This window comes from Capra hircus, chromosome 15 (genome assembly GCF_001704415.2).
Source record: "Capra hircus breed San Clemente chromosome 15, ASM170441v1, whole genome shotgun sequence".
Taxonomy (NCBI): Eukaryota; Metazoa; Chordata; class Mammalia; order Artiodactyla; family Bovidae; genus Capra; species Capra hircus.
In genome coordinates, this window is record NC_030822.1 from 57,971,360 (window position 1) to 57,994,802 (window position 23,443).

The window sequence follows — 23,443 nt, forward strand, 5'->3', positions numbered from 1 at the left end:
TAGTATGAAAGAAGACGTTCATGTGCATAGACCATTTCTGAAAGATGTCAGAAGCTATTAATAGTGATTACTCCTGGGACATAGAACTGGATGGAAGGAACAGGGAAATTTCCTTTCATTTTATATCGTTTTTTGCTGTTAGAATTTTCTACTCAGTGAATGTGGACAAAACAGATGAAAAAGTTTGAGTAAATAATGATTAGTTCTTTTTCCTTGCTTTTAATATTAGTTCAGACCCCTCTACACCATTTAGGATTGACTAACTTTTAAAAGCTTTTAATGCTTTTTAAAAACGTTAAGCCAGTTGATGAACTGAAACAGTGATTTTCATCATGTACCTAATTTTTGCACCATTAAAATAAGTTATCGATTTCAGGGGATTCAGTTTTATCCAGAAAAAATGGCTATTTGTCATTTGTGGAGTCATAAGACACTTTAGATTTCCATATCATGAGTAAATTGTACCAACATAGAGTTGTTACTGGAATAAAAACTGAAAAACTAGCAAGGCTTTTGCGGACTTTTTCCGTGGAAGTTGGAAAAGTTAGCGGCAGTCTCAGACTGTGTTAAGACTCTGTTATATAGCCTGGGTTTCTGGAGTTGCTGCTGTGTATTTTCTTTGACTCCTAGAGTAACCCTTTGCTTTCCTTGGATATTTAAGTTTTATTTTAAAATTAGAAAACCAGATCTTTGACTTTGGAGAGAATTTTATTAGGCACACCTTGGTATTTCTTTGGAGTAAAGTAGCATTTATCAATTACTTAGTTTTAAATTTAGAAATGTCCTTGTAAAAATAGACAGTCGAGATCAGTAAATGTGCATCAGAATGGTGAAAATAGCATTCCTGTTAGAAGAGATGGAATCATCTAGAAAGCACCCTTGTCACAGTGCCAAACTGGGTATTTTGAAGATTAGTAATCGCAGTAGTTTGCTCATCAGGAGTTTTAATTTAGTTGCAGTAGGATTAGGCTAGTTGTTTATTACAAAAACTTGATAACTGAATGTTTTTACCATGCAGATAATCCTGTTTATTGTTTATGATGAGGTGAGTTGCCGTCTTTGCTGTAAGAGAACCTGAGTACAGAGAAGCTTTGCACCAAAACCATGGAGGAGCTGAGCTCTTTCTAGAGATTTGTGTGTGCCTGTCTGTCTTTACTGCCTCTGGGCAAGAAAAGAGAGTGCTCTTTGTTTTATGAAAATGATGTGTATTTAGTTAGGAAATGCAAACCTGTTGGCTCTTGCCAGTTATTTGACTTCATTATGACTAGAGCACAGGCTTTGTCTTGTCTCTTGTTGGGTGTGTACTTTATTTGTAGCATCATAGTTACGGTGAAGTTAATATTTAAATCAATTTCGTGTGAAGTTGAGCAGAAACTGTGAGTTAGCGATGCACTGAGAGCCTAATGAGCTTAGCTTGTCTGTTGTTGTAACATTAACATGTCAGATATACCCACCAGGCTCCTCTGTCCATGGAATTCTACAGGTAAGAATACTGGAGTGGGTTGCCTTTTCCTACTCCAGGGGATCTTCCTGACCCAGGGATCGAACCTGAGTCTCCTGCATTGCAGATGAATTCCTTACTGTCTGTACCTGGGAAGCCCTGATCAGGATTTGGGTTGTGGGTACTACTGAGAATTTAGGTTTAGCTAAATATTTATAGGACTGAGTCATGTAATAGCAGTTGTTCATGTGTGCCAATAGCCTAGTTTATTCCTTGTGAAATGTGTTGTTCAGACTGTTAATAGTTATTTTTGAGTAATCATTTAATTCAAGATATTTGATGACAAAACTGGTTTTGTAAACCTTAGTTTTCTAATTTGCACAATGAAGATGATCCTTGACTATTTTAGGGTTGTTCCAGGGATTGCATGATGTATGAGGCATCCAGAGTTCCTGACAGAAAGGCGTTCAATAACTGTTAGTTACAATTGTGAACAGCACTGTCCTGTGGATAATTCACATTAGGTACTGTGTTGTGTGATTCTTATTTTTATGGAGGCAGGAATTTCACATTTAAACAGAGATCCACATGGTGAGAAATATCAGGTAAAGATAGTAAGTCCCATCCCTTTACAGGCTTGTTTGTTCCGTCAGCATGGGAGGTTAGAAAGGGCAGAGAATAGCAAGAGGCTGGAGTCCTTGAATAGTATGGGGCTTCCCAGGTGGCCCTAGTGGTCAAGAACCTGCCTGCCAATGCAGGAGACGTGGGAGACGCATGTTGATCCCGGGTCAGGAAGATCCCCTGGTGCAGGCAGAGCAGCCCACTCCGATATTCTTGCCTGGAGAATCCCCAAGGACAGACGAGCCTGGCAGGCTACAGTCCATTGGGTCACACAGAGTCAGACTGAAGTGACTTAGCACACACACCGAGTTCTTGAGGGAGATGAGATGGGTGTAACACTGTTCTTGGAGCTGCACAGAATGATTTTATATCTTTGTCACCTCTGCCCAATAGCTTTAAAAATAAAGGGAACCTGAGTTTCCTTTCCTGAGTGTAGTATTCTAGATGTGTTAATGTCTGCTGCTACCTGTTACAGCCTGGAGACAGAGGAGTGGGACTTTAACCTGTGGCCACATGTAATGGTTAGTAAGTTACTTATCATTGGAATACCATGTTCATTGATGAGCACTTATTTGGCATTCTGAGATCTCTGAAATTGACCTGCTCCTTAATTTACTATCCTCCACGTAGCACATGTGGTGTAGTTACCATGGTCTACACAAGTGGGCTTGGTCATAGCTGTTCCTGCCACCATGGCAGCCAAGTTACATGCCCTGCTGGTACTGCATGGTTAGCTTACTTGCCGTCTAAAACGACTTTAAAAGGATCACACTATGATTCAGCCGTAAAACAAACAAAAACTATGAAGAAAAGCATAGAAACAGAACAACAGGGTACAGATTTGATTTTATGTGAAGTAAAATATTTGTCTTTGGAGGAATGATCGCAATTTCAGATTTTCATGCAAAACTACAATCAAATGCGTCATGGGACCTCAGAAAGGAAGATACTGTAGGTGTTTTAAGCCTTTTTTGATGTTGCTGAGAAATATGCAAAAGAATTACCTAATGCATGCCAGGCTATGCACCTGGAAGCAGGGTGACTTGTTCTGTTTCTCAACATAAATGAGATATTTTGGAGCCACAAGAAGCTGATGTGACCGATTCATGTGTCTCCTAGGACTGTCGTGAAGGTATTGTGTCATAGTTTAGCAGCTGTTTTTCTCTTTGGTGGCACCATTTTATAACCGATGGCACCTTAGATTCAGTCTCTTCTAGTGTTTACATCTCTAGTTCCTGATGGTGGCTTATTTGGAACTGATTGTTCTACTAAGTAATCAAAACTGTGTTTCTGTAAAGGTACCTAAAATAAAAATAGGAAACTTGCTAAGATCAAGGTCAAATTTTAAGAATAAAATATTTGCATTGTTTTGCATTAAGTAGGCATTTTTGCCTGTTTTCTTCGTCTTCTCAGATACAACATGGCATAGAGGTTAGGGTGCAGACTCTGGAGGCGGACAGCCTGGGGTCCAATCCCAGCTCCAGTCCTTACTAGCAGTAACTTTCTGTAAGGTACTCAACCTCTCTATGCCTCAGTCTTCTGTCAGGCGCAGTGTCTCTCTCACAGGTTTGTTCTGAGAGATAAATGAGTTAATACCTCTGGAGTGTTTTGAACAGCACCGGGCGGGAAGAAAGCAGTGTGTGTGAGCTGTTATTCCATCTGGCATTGTCTTTTGTTGCAACACCGAGTGGTCTGAGGTGAAGGTGTGTTTGTCTATCCCACTCTTCCCTTCTTGGTTCCAGTTCAGGGCTGATACACTACCCATTTCCCCTTCCCAGTTGTTATTCCATCCTTTTTGGGGTACGTCAATTTGGACTTTTTAGAAAATTGGGTATGATTGAGCTATATAGATTTGCACACTTTTACACAGTATTATCAACGGAATTAGGATCCGTTTGGAAACAGACTTTTTGATACTTTACTTTTCTAAACATCACATGCTGGGTGTTTTCAGTGTTTTCCAAGGTTAGCTCTGGACACTTCTTAGTGCGAAAGTCCTCCTCCCAGTGCCCAGGCAGTGCCTGCCTGAGACAGATGCCCAGCCACTGCTGGGCTCGGCAGGGTAGGACTCCATTTCGAGCCTATGACCACGGCCTGCGACTAGAACAGAAAGACTGTTGATGCTTTTCTGAGGACTGCACAGGGGTGTTTCAGTTCGTTTTTTCTAGTGTGTGATACTTGAGTGTTGCATTGGGCCCTCAGCTGTTGAAGAACAGAGGATACTGTTTCTCTTACAGCTGGCAGGGAACTAGACTGCCTCTTGGAGACACAGCGCTAACTGAAGGATAGTTAGTGGTCAAACATCAGCTGTTGATTCGGGGCTTCATTCTAGGATAACCTTGAGAATAGTATAAATTAGATTTCTGCTGGCTGGACTAAATTTGAACTGTTCCTTTTTCAGTATTCATCTGAAAGATCACTATGTCTTCACTTGGGCCAACTGACTGTTTAAGTTGAGCTTACTTGTAAATAGGTGTTTTGTGTTAACTTTTGTCTTTGTGCAAAACAGGACCAAGTGCTTAGTGAAGACTTTGAGTCTGAAAGGGGTTATAAACTGATCTTGTAGCATGGAAGGTTTTGCCGTGATTCAGATTAATGAAGAGAAAACACTCCATACTTTATTCTCTCTGGAATTTTATTTATAATTCAGAAAATTTCGGCTTTATCTATACTTCTTTTTAATCAATCAGACATAAAGTTTCAAATGCGACATTGTTGGTGTCGTTTGTTAATTACATGATCGGAAACTTATTGTCAGTGAAAAATGACACACACAACTGGCATGTGCAGTGAAGCTCAAAATAGCACATCTTCATATCCATGCAAATTCCCTGGACTCCTTATAGTGACCTACTTACGCACTGCTCACAGAGAGAAACATGAGGCACTTTAAGTGTCCATTAAGGCTAGAATATTACATTTGAATGTTTTATGTATTTGTAATTTTACTCTTTACTTGTATTCCTTCCATAAGTACCAAAAGCATTTTCTATGATTAAGCTTTTAAGAGTCATACATTTGACATTTCACAATGTGTCTGACAGTCAGTACCTTGCTGCTTGGAGCTTGTTGGTTTTTTAAAGTAAGAAATGGAGTTCTCAAGCCTGTTTACCCTAGATGTTTATGTCTCTTCTTTACATGTATCCAGGTTTACTTTCTGATTGACGCATGTGTTCATTTTGTTTCTGAAATACAGAGCTGCCAAATGCTGTTAAATCAACTGAGAGAAATCACTGGCATTCAGGACCCTTCTTTTCTTCATGAAGCTCTGAAGGTTAGTTTCAAGGCCTCTGTGAGTCAACAGGTTTTAGACAGTTGTTCATATCATAGTGTGTCAGTTCAAGCTATTTTTATGCTGAAATGAAAGTGCATATGTATAGGGACAGACGTTCTAGAGCTCAAATGACCCAGTATCTTCAAACTATTAATTAGAAGAATAGGAAAAAGTTGAGGGTGGAAGAGACAGTGCAAGGAACTCTGCAGAGATTTAAGATACATATCAACTAACTGCCCTGTTTGGACCTTCTATGGATCCTGATTCAAACTAAAACAAATGAGTCAGGGCAGTTTAAACTGGTGATTTGTGTGAGGATAACACTGTGGGTTGTATATTTTTTTAAAGATACATTCTGAAATGTTGAATGATGATGATGTAATAAGATGCTTAGGATTTGCTTCATAATATCTGGGGGAGAGAAGGCAGAAGAGATAAAATGAGATTGACTGTGGCTCAGTGACTATCGAAGTCAAGTGATGGTCACTTGGGATTCAGTTATATATTCCCACTTCTATTGTATACGTTAGAATTTTTCCCTAAGGAAAGTTTAAAAAGTTAAAACGAAATAGAAGTGTGGTCACCACTAGAGAATATGGCACCTTTATTGTAGGCGCTGACTTCATTTGGAGTCTGATACATCATGCCTTAGCCATTGTGCAACTGGGAGGAGAGGTATCCAAAGCAGTGAGGTTTCATTCTTGTTTGCATGTTGTGGGAAATCGGCGCATGGCACTCCCTTCCTGTACCTGGGAGTGTGATAGCATCGCTTCAAGTTTCCTACCGTATATCCTAGAATTATACCTAGATTTAGTATGACACGAGGGTAGTAAGGAGTTATAACCCCCAAACTCACTTGCTGTTTATTTTAAATGCCGTGATGTTTGACTTTTGAAATTTGTTTTTTTCCCTCCCCTTAGGCCAGTAATGGTGACATCACCCAGGCAGTCAGCCTTCTCACTGATGAAAGAGTTAAAGAGCCCAGCCAAGAGACTGCTGCAGAACCATCTGAAGAAGAGGGGAGTGCTGCCAGCAAAGAGGAATTAGCAAGTAGGTATATCCTGGCTGGGCCCTTTTCTGAACTAGCAGAAATTAAGAGATGAGTTTCTGTGAGTGTCCTTTCCATCACATCAACCCTTTGGAAATAATGGTAATCATGGCTAATTACTGAGCCATAATGAGGTGCCAGGCACAATTCTCAGCACGTAAATGGTTCCATTCATTCAGCAGTTATTTAATGAGCCCCTGTTAGGTGCCAAGCACTCTTTTAGGCACTGGAGATGAACAAAAGGAACAAGAATTGCTGCCTTGTGAGAGATGAGGCCATGGAGGGAGTGAACGGGAGGCAGATTATGCAGAGGCTTCATAGCTGCTTGGCTTGTACTCTGAGCTGGAGGACCAGCCATTGGAGAGTTTGCTGCAGAGGAATGCTGTAAACTGGTTTCACTTCCTAAGGATCATTCTGGCTGCTGTGTTGAGAACAGAACTGTGGGAGGGAGTAGTGAGCATGGGGCAGATAAGGGAGCCGAGCACCGTTCAAGAAGCTGTTGCTGATGAGGGCAGCGTGGGCCAGGATGCAGTGGTGGAAGGGTGACAGGTGCTTGCTGCACAGGATCTGCTTACAAAGGAGCTGAGGGCTGTGACAAAAAAGAGAAGGGTTAAAGAGGACTCCAGGTTTTTTTCCTAAGTAGCTGCAAGGGTGGGGTTGTACTTAACTGACATGGGAATAATTACCGATGGAGCAGATTTGGGTGGAAAATGAGAAGATCGATTTTGGAAATATTAAATTTAAGAGGCCTGTTAGACATCAAGGTGGAGTTTCAGAAAGACAGTGGAGATCCAAGTGTGCCGTTCAGGGGAGAGAGCTGGGCTGGACCTGGATAAAACTTGAAATCATAAACTTGTAAATGGTACATAAAGTTATGGGAAAGGATGAGCTCTGCTAGGGAGTGGATATGGAAAAGAGAAAAGGTTTTATGTCTCAGCAGTAGGTACTTCCAATGTTGAGATGTCTGGGGAAGGTGGAGGGGGCAGTGAAGAGTATGGAGGCGTAGCAGGAAGACCCAGAGAGTGGTACTCTGGAGACCAGAGAGGCTTCTGGGAGGAGGATCTGTCAGCTGGGTCAGGTGGTATTAATCGATATTTGGGCAGTTTCAAGCTATTCTGAGTGCTGCTGCTGTGAATATTCTTATATGTGTCTTTTAGTGCACAATGACTTATTTTAATCCATATTTTTTTTGAGATGCATCCATGTTGGCTATACCTGTAGTTATTTCTTTTCATGTGTAATATTTCTTGATCTGAATACACAAGAGAATTGATAAATTTGTTGATTGACTTTGGAGTTGTTTTGAGTTTTTTTGCCATTATGAACAAATCTACTGTGAGCTATTTTGATTCACGGTTTTTCATGCACGTAGGCCAGAGTTTCTTTAGTGTTTAAAGACTCGCAATGTAATCGGTGAGTACTGAAACATGCCTGTCTTCATCTCAGTAGGTATTAGGTGTCTGAGATGGTAAGGAATCTGCCTGTAATGTGGAAATCCTGGGTTTGATCCCTGGGTTGGGAGGATCCCCTGGAGGGAAAGGCTACCCACTCCAGTATTTTTGCCTGGAGAATCCCCGTGGACAGAGGGGCCTGGTAGGCTACAGTCTGTGGGGACACAAAGGGTCGGACACGACTGAGCACTGAGCGACTAAGCACACAGCATTAGTGACATCTCCCACCATAGAGTTTGAGGGTAACTCTTGCTGTTACGATTGTTAGCTTGTAAAATTGTTGCTTGTGTTTTTGATATAAAATGATTGTCTTGTTTTTAACAAGAATTTTAAAAACTTAAATAATGATACTGATAATCTTTTCCTTTTTGACTGTTCATGTTCCTTCATGTGACATTTGTCTTGGTATCTTCTGCTGGTTTTTCTGTTTGTTTCTTTCTATTGATTCTTGATATTCATACTGATAGTGACCTTATTTCTTGATATGAAGCCATTTTTCTGGACTTGGGCATTGCAAATACCTTCTTGTTGATGACCTGTGTTTTTCCTCTGTGGTGATGAGCTAATAAATAGCTTTCATTTATTAATCTTCTGCTGTGGCTTATGCTTTTTGTTTAAGAACTCCTATACCATGACATCATAGGATATTCTGTTATATTTTCTTCTAAAATTGTAATGTTTTGCTTTTCACATTTAAATATTTAATTCATCTGAAATGGATTATTTTGGTAAGACATAAGATAGAAATATAGTTAGATCCATCACTGCCCCCCAGCACCTCCCCTCACTACCCAGGACCTTTTATTGAAAAGGCAGTACTTAATTTCTTTTTCTACTTTCTCATTATTAGTGTATAGGAATGCAAGGGATTTCTGAGTGTTGATTTTATATCCTGCAACTTTACTATATTCATTGATTAGCTCTAGTAATTTTCTGGTGGAGTCTTTAGGGTCCTCTCTGATGACCCAGAGAGATGTTATGGGGAGGGAGGTGGGAGGGGGGTTCATGTTTGGGAACGCATGTACACCTGTGGTGGATTCATGTCAATGTATGGCAAAACCAATACAGTATTGTAAAGTAAAGTAAAAAGAAAAAGAAAAAAAAAAGAAAAGGCAGTACTTACCCACTGATCTGCACTATTGGCTCTGTTACATTATTTTCGTGTTTTCCATTTTACTTCATTATCTGTTTTTAATTCTTAGCGGTATAGACCTAGGAGTGGAATTGCTAGATCATATAACAATTTATGCCTAAGTTAAAAAAAAATTCTAGAATACCTTTTTTTCATGACTGCAACATTATCACACTTAGAAATTAATAACAGTTTCTTAGTCTCATTAAATACTATTGTAGGAATTTCCCTGCTTGTCTCATGAACAACATGTTGGTAGTTGGTTTGAGAGTATAATGACCCGCATAAGATAAAACGCTAAGCTATGTTTGAAGTCTGGTTCAAGATGGCAGATAATAGAAGGATGTGCACTCATCTCCTCCTGCGAGAGGACCAAATTTGCAGCTAGCTTTGCAGGAGGACAACCTGCAAAAATTTGCAGCCAGACAGGACGACACTGGAACCCACCAAAAGAAGGTACCCCACATCCAGAGAAAAAGAAGAAGCCAAGGTTAGACAGCAGGAGGCATATAGTCATGAAAAAAATCAAATCCCGTATCTGCTGGGTGGGTGACCCACAGGCTGGAGAACAATAATGCCAAAGAAGTTCTCACACTGTTGTGAAGGTTCTGAACCCCATGTCAGGCTTCCCAGCCTCGGGATCCGACAAAGGGGCTGGAAGGCCAGGGAGTCTGGCCCTGAAGGCCAGCGGGATTTGATGATAGGATTTCCAGAGGACTGAAGGGAAAAAAGACTCCAGTCTTGGAGGATATAAACAAAGTTTTGTGTGCACCAAGACCAGAGGAGAGGAGCAATGACCCCACCGGAGGCTGAACCAAAACTACCTGCTAGGGTTGGAGGGCCTCCTGTGCAGGCGTGGGTCGGCAGGGGCTCACCACAGAGCTGGGGCCACTGGATGGCCCCCTTTGGCATAAACCCGCTTGGAGGTTGCCATTAACTCAACTGTAGAGCCTGTAGACCCCAGGGCTGGGTTGCCTCAGGCCAGAAAACTACAAGGGAGGGAGTGCAACCCCAGCCATCAGCAGATAATTGGATTAAAGCTTTACTGAGCATGGCCCTGCCCAACAGAGCAAGACCCAGTTTTTCCCATTAAGTTTTTCACCAGTCTCTCCCATCAAGAAGCTTACATAAGTCTCTTAGCCTCAACCATCAGAGAGGAGACAGAAGAAGCAAGAAAAACCATATTACAGAATGTTAATCATGATGAGAAAGCAGAAAGTTATGTCTTAGGTGAAGGGACAAGATAAAATCCCAGAAAACAGCTAAATGAAGCGGAGATAGGCAACCTTCCAGAAAAAGAGTTCAGAATAATGATAATGAAGATGATCCAGGATCTCAGAAGAGAGTGGAGACAAAGATGAGAAGATGCAAGAAATGTTTACCAGAGACCTAGAGGAACTAGAGAGCAGACAAATAGAGATGAGCAATACACTAGAAGGAGCCAGCAGCAGCATAACTGAGGCGGAAGCATGCATAAGAGACCTGGAGAACAGAGTCGTGGAAATCACTGCCACAGAACAGAGTATAGACAAAATAAAGACAAGAAATGAAGACAGCCTAAGAGACCTCTGGGACAATGTTAAACACACCAACGTTCACATTACAGGGGTCCTGAAGGAGAAAAGAGAGAAAGGATCTGAGAAAATACTTAAAGAGATAATAGGTGAAAACTTGCTGAACATGGGAAAGGAAATAGCTAAGCCCAGGAAGCACAGAGTGTCCCAGGAAGGATAAACCCAAGGAGGAGCCCACCAAGACACATAGTAATCAAACTGACAAAAATTAAAGACGAATAAAATATTACAAGGGAACTCCCATCAGGCTATCAGCTGATTTCTCAACAGAAGCTCTGCAAGCCAGAAGGGAATGCCATGATATATTTAAGGTGATGAAAGGGAAGAACCTACAACCAAGAATACTCGACTCAGCAAGACTGTCCTTCAGATTTAATGGAGAAATCAAAAGCTTTCCAAACAAGCAAAAGTTAAGAGAATTCAGCACCACCAAACCAGCTTTACAACAAATGCTAAAGGAACTTCTCTAGGCAGGAAACACAAGAGAAGGAAAAGACCTACGGAAAATAAACCCGAAACAATTAAGGAAACGGTAATAGGATCATACATATCGATAATTACCTAAAATGTAAACGGATTAAATGCATCAACCAAAAGACTTGCTGGGCAGATGAAAACATGTGCATCTATGCACTTCCATTTACCGCATCACTCTGCTTGACCCCCCGCCCCAAATTGTATGTAATTGTTTTATATTATTCAATTAATCATGTTCCCATTAAGACTTGCAGTTGTAATTATCTTTTTTTTTTTTGGCTACTGTTTGTGAAAACAGATAAACATCTTTTACTATTGTGATTATGTAACTGTCACTCGTTTAATACCATTGTATCGTGATTGGCAACAGAAAAATAGTAGAAAAACCTTTGAAAAAAAAAGTTTTAAAATCCAGGTGCATACCAGAATTATCTTGAAATTTTTTGAAAAATTCAAATGCTCAGGTATTGCTTATTTTCTCCAGAGCTCCAGATATGTTTCTAATGAGTAGTCATGTTTAAAAACAACTGGACTGTATGATGACCTTTTATCTAGTTTGTTTCACTTTTTCTCTTTCATATTCAGTACTCCCATTTCATTTAGTTTATGTTCTCCAGCTTTTCCATCTCTTTTTAAAATTTTCTTTCTCAAGCCTTTATCAGGTGTAGTAGAAAAGCTTTTGTATACATAAATATAAATATGTATTATATATATTTTTAAAAACTTATGAATTTTTGCCTAACTAAAAAAAGCATGACATTTTGATTCTACTTGTTTGACTTAGTATGAATAGAATGAATGCTTGATTTCTAATTAAAAAATAGATAATGCATGAAGCAACAAAGGTTTACTGTATGGCATGGGACTATAGTCAATATCTTGTAATAACCTATGATGGAAAATAATTTCAAAAATAATATATGTATATTTGTATAACTGAGTCATCTTGCTGTGCACCTGAAACATTGTAAGTCAACTATACTTCAATAAAAAATATATGTTAAAAAATATGTTTGAAATGTTTTTAAGATTCCTTTTATCTGTAAATTCCCTATCTCTTTTTTAGTCATGTTTCATACGTTCTGGAATTTGCTGTTTGCATTTCTGTGGTGTACTTTAATGAAGTTTTATGTCCTCTGTCTTTCCTGTTAATTTAGGTGCTTATCTGGCATGACAGTGTCATAGGTAGCACTGTGTATGTTTCTTCTGTTTTGTCATATCAAGAAGCAAATAATGTCTGCTTACCCCCTTTTTGTGTTGTTAAAATTGTTGGGGTGCTCAGGTTGTCAGCTTGATTCATTTATCATAAAGTTCCCCACCTAGTGTTTCTAGCCACCATTGGTGATTATTGCTTAGATTCTTTATTTTATTGGAGATTTCAAAATGATAATATTTTATATATCATTACCTTGTAATTTATTAGTTAGAATCCCTTTTCTCAGTTGTGGTAAAAACACATTAACAAAATTTACATTTTAACCATTTTTAAGTGTATATTTCAGTAGTGTTAAGTATATTCACATTATTGTATAAAAGAATCTCCAGAACTATCTTGTAAATCTGAGACTTCATTCCCATTAAGCAACCCTTTTCTCTCTGTACCCCACCCCTGGTAACAGCCTTCTGCTTTCTGCTTCTATGAAGTTGACTACTTTAAATACCTCATATAAGTGGAATCATATAGTATTTATGTTTTCATGACTAGCTTATCTCATTTAACAGAATATCCTCAGTGTTCATCGATGCAGTGGCATGTGACAGGATTACCTTTCTTTTCTTTCCAAATTTTTTCCTTATGCTAAATTACACATAACATGAAAGTTACTATCATAACCATTTTAAAGCATACAATTCACTGGTATTATGTACATTCATGTCATCATGCAGCTATCATCACCATCCGTCTCCAGAACCCTTTCTTTGTCTTGTGAGACCGAAACCTGTACCCATTAAAAAGTAATTCCCTATTACTCCCTCTCCTAGCAACCTCCATTCTTTCTGTTTTCCATGATTTTAACTACTCTTAAGTACCTTTTAAAAGTGGGATCGTAGCGTATTTGTCGTTTTGTGCCTGGCTTGTTTGACTTAGTGTAAGGTCTTTAATGCTCATTCAGATTGTAGCATGTTAGAATTTCCTTTCTGTTTCAGGTTGAATAATACTCCATTGTATGTGTATACCAGATTTTGTTTATCCATTTATCTGCCAGTGGATATTGGGGTTGCTTCTACCTCTTGACTCTTGTGAATAGAGCCATTTGAACTTGGATGTGCAGATGCCTCTGAGACCCTGATGTATACCCAGAAGTGAGATGGCTAGATCATATGGGAGTCTACTTTTAATTTTTTGAGGAGCCTCGGTACTGTTTGCCGTAGCATTTGCACCATTTTATAATGCTACCAGCAATGCAGAAGAGTTCCAGGTTCTCCAGATCCTCACTAATACTTGTTATTTTCTGGGTTTTGGTTGGTTTTGATGGCCATTCTAATGGATGGGAGGCGATAGCAGCACATTGTGGTCTTGCTCTGCGCTTTCTCTGATGATTAGTGCCACTGAGCATGTTTTCATATGCTCGTTAGCCATCTTATATCATTTTTGGAGCAACGTCTATTCAAGCCTTTTGCCTATTTTACAGTCAGATTAGTTCAGTTTTTATTGTTGTCGAGTTGTAGAAGTTCCGTATATATTCTGGATATTAATTCTTTATCAGATATATGATTGGCAGATATTTTCTTCGATTCTGTAGATTGTCTTTTCACTCTTTTGATTGTGTCCTTTATGCTTTTAAAGTTTTTACAAAGTTTGATTTAGCTCTGTTTGTTGATTTTTGTGTTTGTCTCTGCTTTTGGTGTCTTATCCAAAAAAATAAATGTCATGAAACTTTCTGTGTTTAACATTTTGAAGAATTGCCAAACGGCGTTCCTCTAGCTTTCCCAGCAACCGCACCATTTTACATTCCCACTAGCACTACACAGGGTTCTCACTTCTCTACATCTTCACTGACGCTTGTTATTTTTAGCCTTCCAGGTGGGTGTGAAATGTTAATCTCATTGTGGTTTTGATTTGAATTTCCTAATGGCTAAAGAAGAAATGGAGTAGCCATCATGGTCAACAAAAGAGTCTGAAATGCAGTACTTGGATGCAGTCTCAAAAACAACAGAATGATCTCTGTTCGTTTCCAAGGCAAACCATTCGATGTCACAGTAATCCAAGTCTATGCCCCAACCGGTAACGCTGAAGAAGCTGAAGTTGAATGGTTCTATGAAGACCTGCAAGACCTTTTAGAACTAACACCCAAAAAAGATGTCCTTTTCATGATAGGGGACTGGAATGCAAAAGTAGGAAGTCAAGAAACACCTGGAGTAACAGGCACATTTGGCCATGGAATATGGAGTGAAGCAGGGCAAAGACTATTAGAGTTTTGCCAAGAAAGTGCACTGGTCATAGCAAACACCCTCTTCCAACAATACAAGAGAAGACTCTACACATGGACATCACCAGATGGTCAACACCGAAATCAGACTGATTATATTCTTTGCAGCCAAAGATGAAGAAGCTCTATACAATCAACAAAAACAAGACCAGAAGCCGACTGTGGCTCAGTTCATGAACTCTTTATTGCCAAATTGAGACTGATATTGAAGAAAGTAGGGAAAACCACTAGACCATTCAGGTATCACCTAAATCAAATCCCTTATGATTATACAGTGGAAGTGAGAAATAGATTTAAGGGCCTAGATCTGATAGATAGAGTGCCTGATGAACTATGGAATAAGGTTCGTGACATTGTACAGGAGACAGGGATCAAGATCATCCCCATGGAAAAGAAATGCAAAAAAGCAAAATGGCTGTCTGAGGAGGCCTTACAAATAGCTGTGAAAAGAAGAGAAGCGAAAAGCAAAGGAGAAAAGGAAAGATATAAGCATCTGAATGCAGAGTTCCAAAGAATAGCAAGGAGAGATAAGAAAGCCGTCTTCAGAAATCAATGCAAAGAAATAGAGGAAAACAACAGCATGGGGAAGACTAGAGATCTCTTCAAGAAAATTAGAGACACCAAGGGAACATTTCATGCAAAGATGGGCTCGATAAAGGACAGAATTGGTATGGACCTAACAGAAGCAGAAGATAACTAAGAAGAGGTGGCAAGAATACACAGAACTGTACCAAAAAGATCTTCATGACCCAGATAATCACAATGGTGTGATCACTCACCTAGAGCCAGACATCCTGGAATGTGAAGTCAAGTGGGCCTTAGAAAGCATCACTACAAACAAAGCTAGTGGAGGTGATGGAATTCCAGTTGAGCTGTTTCAAATCCTGAAAGATGATGCTGGAAAAGTGCTGCACTCAATATGCCAGCAAGTTTGGAAAACTCAGCAGTGGCCACAGGACTGGAAAAGGTCAGTTTTCATTCCAGTTCCAAAGAAAGGCAATGCCAAAGAATGCTCAAACTACCGCACAGTTGCACTCATCTCACACGCTAGTAAAGTAATGCTCAAAATTCTCCAAGCCAGGCGTCAGCAATACATGAACTGTGAACTTCCAGATGTTCAAGCTGCCTTTTAGAAAAGGCAGCGGAACCAGAGATCAAATTGCCAACATCTGCTGGATCATGGAAAAAGCAAGAGAGTTCCAGAAAAACATCTATTTCTGCTTTATTGACTATGCCAAAGCCTTTGACTGTGTGGATCACAAGAAACTGTGGAAAATTCTGAAAGTGATGGGAATACCAAACCACTTGATGGGCCCCTTGAGAAACCTATATGCAAGTCAGGAAGCAACAGTTAGAACTGGACATGGAACTACAGACTGATTCCAAATAGGAAAAGGAGTACGTCAAGGCCGTATATTGTCACCCTGCTTATTTAACTTCTATATCTATATATTTAGCAGAGTATATCATGAGAAACGCTCGGCTGGAAGAAGCACAAGCTGGAGTCAAGGTTGCCGGGAGAAATATCAATAACCTCAGATATGCAGATGAAACCACTGTTATGGCAGAATGAAAAGGAACTAAAAAGCCTCTTGATGAAAGTGAAAGAGGAGAGTGAAAAAGTTGGCTTAAAGCTCAATATTCAGAAAACGAAGATCATGGCATCTGGTCCCATCACTTCATGGGTAATAGATGGGGAAACAGTAGAAACAGTGTCAGACTCTATTTTTTGGGGCTCCAAAATCACTGCAGATGGTGACTGCAGCCATGAAATTAAAAGACGCTTACTCCTTGGAAGAAAAGTTACGACCAACCTAGATAGCATATTGAAAAGCAGAGATGTTACTTTGCCAACAAAGGTCCGTCTAGTCAAGGCTATGGTTTTTCCAGTAGTCATGTATGGGTGCAAGAGTTGGACTGTGAAGAAAGCTGAGCGCCGGAGAATTGATGTGTTTGAACTGTGGTGTTGGAGAAGACTCTTGAGAGTCCCTTGGACTGCAAGGAGATCCAACCAGTCCATTCTGAAGGAGATCAGCCCTGGGATTTCTTTGGAAGGAATGGTGCTAAAGCTGAAACTCCAATACTTTGGCCACCTCATGCGAAGAGTTGACTCATTGGAAAAGACTCTGATGCTGGGAGGGATTGAGGGCAGGAGGAGAAGGGGACGACAGAGGATGAGATGGCTGGATGGCATCACTGACTTGATGAATGTGATTCTGAGTGAACTCCGGGAGTTGGTGATGGACAGGGAGGCCTGGCGTGCTTCGATTCATGGGGTCGCAAAGAGTCGGACACAACTGAGCGACTGAACTGAACTGAACTGAATGGCTAATGATGTGAAACATTTTTTCATGTTCTTATTGGCCATTTGTGTATCTCCTTTGGAGAATTGTCCATTGAAAATCTTTGCCCATTTTTAAAGTTTTTTTTTTAATTATATATTGTTTTATTATATTAAAGTTGGTATTTTTGTTTTTCAGTTGCAGGAATTAATATATTCTGTACATAGTTCCCTTACCAGATACACGATTTGCAAAATTTTTCTCTCATTTTATGGGTTGTCTTTTCACTATCCGTATGATATCCTTGGAAGCCCAAAGATATTTATTTGGTGATGTCAAATTTATCAATTTTTTCTTTAACTCTTGTACTTTTAGTGTCATCTGGAAGACGCCATTGTCTAATCCAAAGTCATGAAGAGTTACCTATTTTAAGAGTTTTGTTTTACCTCTTATCTTGAGGGCTTGATCCACTGTTTGAGTTCATTTTTGTAAATGATGTGAGGAAGGAGTTAAAAGTCATTTTTTGCCTGTGGATATCCAGTTGTCCCAGCACCTTTTGTTGAGAAGATATTCTTTCTCTGTTGAACTGCCTTGGTACCTGTGTTGAAAATCAGTTGACTACAACTGTGAGGTTTATTCCTGGACTGTCAGTTCAGTTCCACTAATTCTGTTCCATTGATCCATACATTTATTCTTAGGCTGGTAGACAAAGTCTTGAGTGTTAGTTTTACGTTCTTGGTGATTTTTTTCTTTATAAATTATTTCATTGCTCATATATAGAAATTCGTTTAACTTTTGTTCATTGATTGCTTATCTAACTGCCTGTTATTATTCATTATGCCCATTTTCCATAGATTATTTTGGGCTTCATTGTATGTGGGAATTACGAGTTTTGTTTCTTTGCATTCTTTATTTTTTTAACTTTTATCTTATTTTCTTATCACACTACCCGGAACTTTGAGAGCCACGCTGAGTAAAAGCCCTCACAAGAGACATCTTCATCTTACTCTTGCTTTTAAAGGAAATTTCACAATTCAGTATAAAGTCTGCTGTGGGTTTTCCATGGATAATTCTTTCTCAGTCTAAAAATAGTTTTTCTCTTCCTACTTGGCTTGGAGTTTTTATTCCTTGATAGAGGTTGAATGTTATCAAATACTTTTTCTGTATCTATTGAGATGATCATTTTTTCCTTTTAATTGTTTAGATAATGAATTTTACTGGTCTCTTTTCTAACATTAGCTTGGTATTTCATTTCTACAATGAATTCAGCTTGGCCTTAATATATAATCTTTCGTGGTATGTTAGCAGGATTCTGTTTTGCTTATATTTAGGCTTTTTACACCTATGATCCTGAGTGAGCTTGTCATTTTGCCTTTCTCTTACTGTCCTTGATTGGCTTGGGATGTAACAAGGTGTTATGCTGACTGTAAAATGGGTTGAGGAGTATATTCCCTATTCTCTAGAGTAGTTTGTGTGGGATTGAAAGTACCCATTTTTTGAATGTTTAACTTTTAGCTGCTACTTTACAGCAAGTACACTAACCTACAGGTATGAGATATATTCCTGACTCTGAAGTAAGGCTGCAAAAGGGGGTAGTTGATTCATTGCACTTTAGCAGCTTGTTATTACTGTACTGTTAACTAATCTTAAGGCTACAGTGTGGCAGTAAGTTATTACTTTGACTCTGGCATGGAGTAAAAAGTTGTTTTTTCACAAATGAGCCATTGTAGTGAGAGCTAATTTTGTGACTGCTTTTACCTTTTTGCCTTCAATATAGACAGAAAGGCAGTGTTTCCTGCATGTAGACTAATTAAATTTCTGTTTATCTTACAGAAGTGATAGACCTTACTCACGATAGCAAGGATGATCTTCAGGCTGCCATTGCTTTGAGTCTGCTGGAGTCCCCCAAAATTCAAGCTGATGGAAGAGATCTTAACAGGTTATTGACTTAATTTATAATCTTTGCTCCACACCTTAGTGTATAGGTCAAAGACAGTTCTGCCAGGCTTCTTTAATTGCACCTAAATGAAACTTCTTTTATGAGAAAATTTAAATTCATGTTAGCTTACTTACTCTTCAGTTCACTTTTGAAGAAGCTAAATATGATAAGAGTCTTATTGCAGCCTGCTGTCTTTGAGTTCAGTAGAAACTGCAAGGTTTTGTAGTTTTCAGTTGATAGGATGGAAACCAAATTAGAGCAAATATCTGATAAAAATACATATTCTCTTTTTTTTAAGGTGTCTGTGAGTTCATATTCTGTTTGTAAACCTTGAGCCTTTGTAAACTTTGAGAGTTACGTGAAAATGAAAGTTATCATTAACTCCCCTGTCTCAGAAGTGACTAGAGGGATATATTTTTTGAATTAGTACTGATTTAGTGATTGGTATTGTTCACAAATACCCAGTTCCAAGGGTGGCATGTTAGTTTGTAGACACGTTGATCCCCTCCTATTGCTGAGTTGCTTAGGACCATGATATGTGTGTTAAACAATTTGGAGGCGCTTAGCTTTTGCCGAGTGTCTCTCTTGCCTCTTTCAATGGCAAGTCTGAAATAAGGCACTTTCATTGAAATGTAAAACTTTTAATAGTCTTGAGTCTCAACTCAGTTCCATCAGGGGCCTTACTGATAATAATCTCTGCTAGGAAGGATTTTAACAACTTCATGTTTAAACCTTACTTTTCATTTATGTTAAAACTAAAGTTATGATATGCCTAGTGATAACTCAGTAGTGTACCTGACATTTTCAATTTCCTATGAAAGGTTATCTACAGCCTCCTTATAGTATAACTCTTTTCTTTTTTGATGTGTGGTATTTTGGCACAATATAGGATGCACGAGGTAACCTCTGCAGAAACTAAACGCTCAAAGAGAAAACGCTGTGAAGTCTGGGGAGAAAATCCCAATCCCAATGACTGGAGACGAGTTGATGGTTGGCCAGTTGGGCTGAAAAATGTTGGCAATACATGTTGGTTTAGTGCTGTGATTCAGGTATGAAATTTTTAAGAGGCAACTGTGTCTTCTGGAGACAGTTTTGTAATGTATTAAGCTGAAATATGAGAAACACAGCTTTGAAAAAAATGCAGACAGATAAATAAACTGGAGCGTTTTCCCCACGGTATGATTGTATTTCGGTTACTTTCTTACGTTTCGGACCTAGACGCTCTGGTGTCTAAAGCGGGCAGTACAGAAAACAAAGTCTTCTCTGCTTTTAAATAGGCTGAGTGTGTGGTGTATTCCAGCAGAGCACGAGTTAATTAACAAGGAGAAACCAGTCTTTGAGAGGCTATTGTAAGGGACCAAGCAGGAAGGAAATGGTCACGGCCTGGAATGGAAAAGTGGCATAAACTGTGGTAGGTGGGAGTAAAAACATTCTCAAGGTGTTCAGGAGATCAGACGTATAGGGCATGGCAGGCAGCCTAGTAGGGATATGTGCAGGAAGGGCTGAGGAAGACCACATTTCTGACTTGAGCTACCAGGTGGGCAGCAGTGCCATTTGACACCAGAGGAGGAATAATTTGCATGTGTGTTACACGTGGGGTTTGGTTAGTTTTAAAACATGCTTAGTTGTAGGGTCCACATGGAACTACTGGGTAGGCAGTTATCTTTGTGAATCTGTTGTTCAGTAAAAAGACCTGAGCTGCAGATAAAATTCTGGGAATCAGTAGCCTGTAGTTGGTGATCAAGCCCCATGGATGGATGGATGAATTGCCCTGGGGAGCATGTTGCCTCTTAAGCCTAACGTGGCTGCAGTGCAGCACCTGACCCCATCCTGCAAGCTGCTCCTTCACAGTACTTGACAGCAACCCAACTGCTCAGCCAGAAACTGAACCCTCTGCTTCCACGCTTAAAACCCATGGATTCCTTCAACTTACTCTTTGCCTGGCACTGTTTTCACACTGGGGAAACAGCAGTAGATAAAACAAGGCCCACACTCCCATGGAGTTTGAAGAGAGTGGGACATACAGGATACAAATTACAGGTCAGGTGGTGCTGAGGACTATAAAGACGGATGAGAGTGAGCGGGACTGAGAGGGAAGGGGTGCTGTTCATTCAGGGGGTTGGGTAAGGCCTTTCCGCCGCAGTGAGCATCTGAGCAGAGGCTGGACTTGGGCGAGGCACTGGATGGGCCATGTAGTTACATGAAGAACGTTTCTTATGGTCACATAAAGAACGCTGCAGACGGAGCGGACAGCATACAAAGACTCGGGGTCAGGAGCTTAGTACGTTGAGAAATAGGGAGAAAGCTGGGTCTGAGCGCCAAGGGGGAGGAGCAGGCAGCAGTGACGACAGCGGTGGTGGGGGGACAGGGAGCCTGGGGGTCATGCCGAGGACTCAGTTAGGAGAGGTGGTAAGTGTCGGAAGGTTTGGGGCAGACAAGGGGGAGAACCAGGCAGCAGTGACGACAGCGGTGGTGGGGGGATGGTGGTGGGGGGACGGGGAGCCCGGGGGTCATGCCGAGGACTCAGGAGTTAGGAGAGGTGGTAAGTGTCGGAAGGTTTGGGGCAGACAAGTGCTGTGATTCTGCTTCCGCTTTAAGCGGCTCACTGGCTTCTGTTCACTGGAAATTAGGGACGCCAGTCAGTTCTTTCCTTTTGAGAGAGAGGGAGAGATTGACTGAGACTGAGACCCTGCCCTGAGTTGACGTCCCTCCTGTGAGAGCTGATGATGAGGAGACAGCTGAGAAGAGTTTCAGAGGAAGCACGGCTGGCTGGGCCAGGGAGCGTGTGGGGAGGGCTTGGCCTCCAGGAGCAGGAGGGCAGGAGAGTAACGGCAGAGGACAAGGAAGAAGTGACGACTGCTAACTCAACTTGAAATGGTTCCTAAATAGTCATTTTTTCCTCTGAAATAAGCACCACTTTCTGAGACAGCGTGGAAAAGTTGACTGAATCTCTTTAAGAGGGTGAAAGTTTAAAATAGTTGTCAACAGCGGGAAGTCAGTTGGCACCAGAGCACAGTAGTAGAATTTCTAAAAATATGAAGCCCTGCTTGAGCTTATAGACTTAAATGTATAGTGGTATCAGTGTGTCCTGCTTTATCGACGAGACTTTTTCTCCTGGCAGTGTTCCATACTGCTTAAGTATAAAATTAAGTTCATCTAAGTTGGAGGATTTGCTGGGTTAGATTAAAGAACGAAAGGGCAGTTTGAGAATTTAATTAAGGGTGGTTAGAGATCATGGGATCGAAGCTGGGGAGAGGGCAGAATGATGACAGGAAGGAGGTAATGACTGGGGAGACAGGGAAGATACTCATTTGCTTGGGTTCCTGATGATGTCAAGAGACAGGTGTCCTGTGAGCCAGAGGACAGGTTATGGTTCTGGAGAGGGGTGTTCTGAATTTGTGGTCTGACCTCTGGCAGTTGTTTCAGGTACTGACGTATCCTGGGTGTGGATGAGGGTGTAGAGATGGAGCCGAGGAGTAGGTCACAAGAGGTAAGATGCTCAGGGAGCTGGAGGTCCCCAGGCTGAACGAAAGTCCCTGTGTTCCCTCCATGAATAAAGCCAGACAGCTGCTGGGTGCCTAGTGCTGTTCTGAGCCCTTGAGGTACAGAAGTGAACCAAACCCAGACTGAGCCTTGCCCTTAGGAAGGTAGGTTCTTGTGAGGCAAGATGGACAAGGAACAGTAAGTAGAAAGCAATACAAACTTAACTTAGTTAACTAGATAGCTAAGTTTCTATACTATGTTAAACTGTGTTCGGTGTGGTGGAAGAGAGGAGGGTGAGGGAGACTGGAGCTGCCTCGGGAGGGCGGGAGGAGTTTCCCACGTCGACTGCTAGGTCAGGCCAGGACTCTTGAGGGGCTGAGACTGGAGCACATGCCTGGGCAGCAGGCAAGAGAGAGAGCCCATAGCTGCTGGGGGCGGGGGCAGGGGTTGGGGGTGTTCCAGGCGACGGGATGTGCCTCGCAGGACCCCAGCATGGGCGCGAGCTTGGTGTGCTCAGAGTCCCGAGTGGCTGGAATGCTCGGAGTGGAGGGGAGGGTCATCGGAGGTGTTGCTGGAGAGGTAACTTGACTTTTGTTCTGAGTGACATGGGGAGTCGTCGTGCAGGTTCTGAGCGGAGGATTGATGGACTCTGGCTTGAGTTTTCAAAGGCTCCCTCTGGCCCCTGAGGAGAGCAGAATGGAGGGGTGAGGATGCAAGTGTTAAGAAGTGTGAAGGGGGCTGCCGCAGTCGTCACCGCAAGGCATGCTGGCCGGGGCCAAGCTTGTGGCCGTGGGAGTGGAGGAGAGGTTGGAACCTTGATTTATTCCCAAGGCAGAGCTGAGAGGGTGTCCCATGGGTTGGATGTTGACCGAAGTCACCTAGGAAGGATGGTGGACTTGGGGTAGTCAGAAGACCTCTCACCACATGACAGTCCTCAGTGACTCGGGAGCTCTGTTTCTGTCACACATATTAGAAAGATAGTGAGAAGGACCTGTGTGGAGAGTGAGCTGGTAGAGAGGAGGTTCTGGAGGCAGGGAGATGGTGTGTGCAGGGCAGGGAGTTGGATTAGGTGCTTGGGATGGAGGGAGAGGAGGTGGTTCTAAATAAAACAGTGCCCCAGAGTCAGAGTGCAACGGCCTTCTTACTGGATGTCAGTGGTTAGTAAAAGGAAAGGAGTCAAAAGATGATTCTGAAGTTCTAAACTCTGATGCCTGGAGGAGGAGGATGTCATTAGTGCTAGAGAGACTTCAGGAGGAGCAGATGGTGGACGGCCAGTCAGTACTGGATCGG

At 41.1% G+C, this 23,443-nt stretch overlaps 1 protein-coding gene across 7 annotated transcripts in view; it reads left to right on the forward strand.

Moving 5' to 3' along the window:
- Positions 1–23,443, forward strand: part of USP28 (ubiquitin specific peptidase 28) — a 69,911-nt gene that overhangs the window by 15,437 nt on the left and 31,031 nt on the right. For all 7 annotated transcript variants that reach the window (XM_018059758.1, XM_018059762.1, XM_018059759.1 and 4 more), the window contains exons 2-5: positions 5,259–5,336; positions 6,257–6,386; positions 18,565–18,670; positions 19,560–19,719. In XM_018059758.1, coding sequence (XP_017915247.1) covers positions 5,259–5,336; positions 6,257–6,386; positions 18,565–18,670; positions 19,560–19,719 — 474 coding nt within the window. The remainder of the gene's footprint in view (positions 1–5,258; positions 5,337–6,256; positions 6,387–18,564; positions 18,671–19,559; positions 19,720–23,443) is intronic.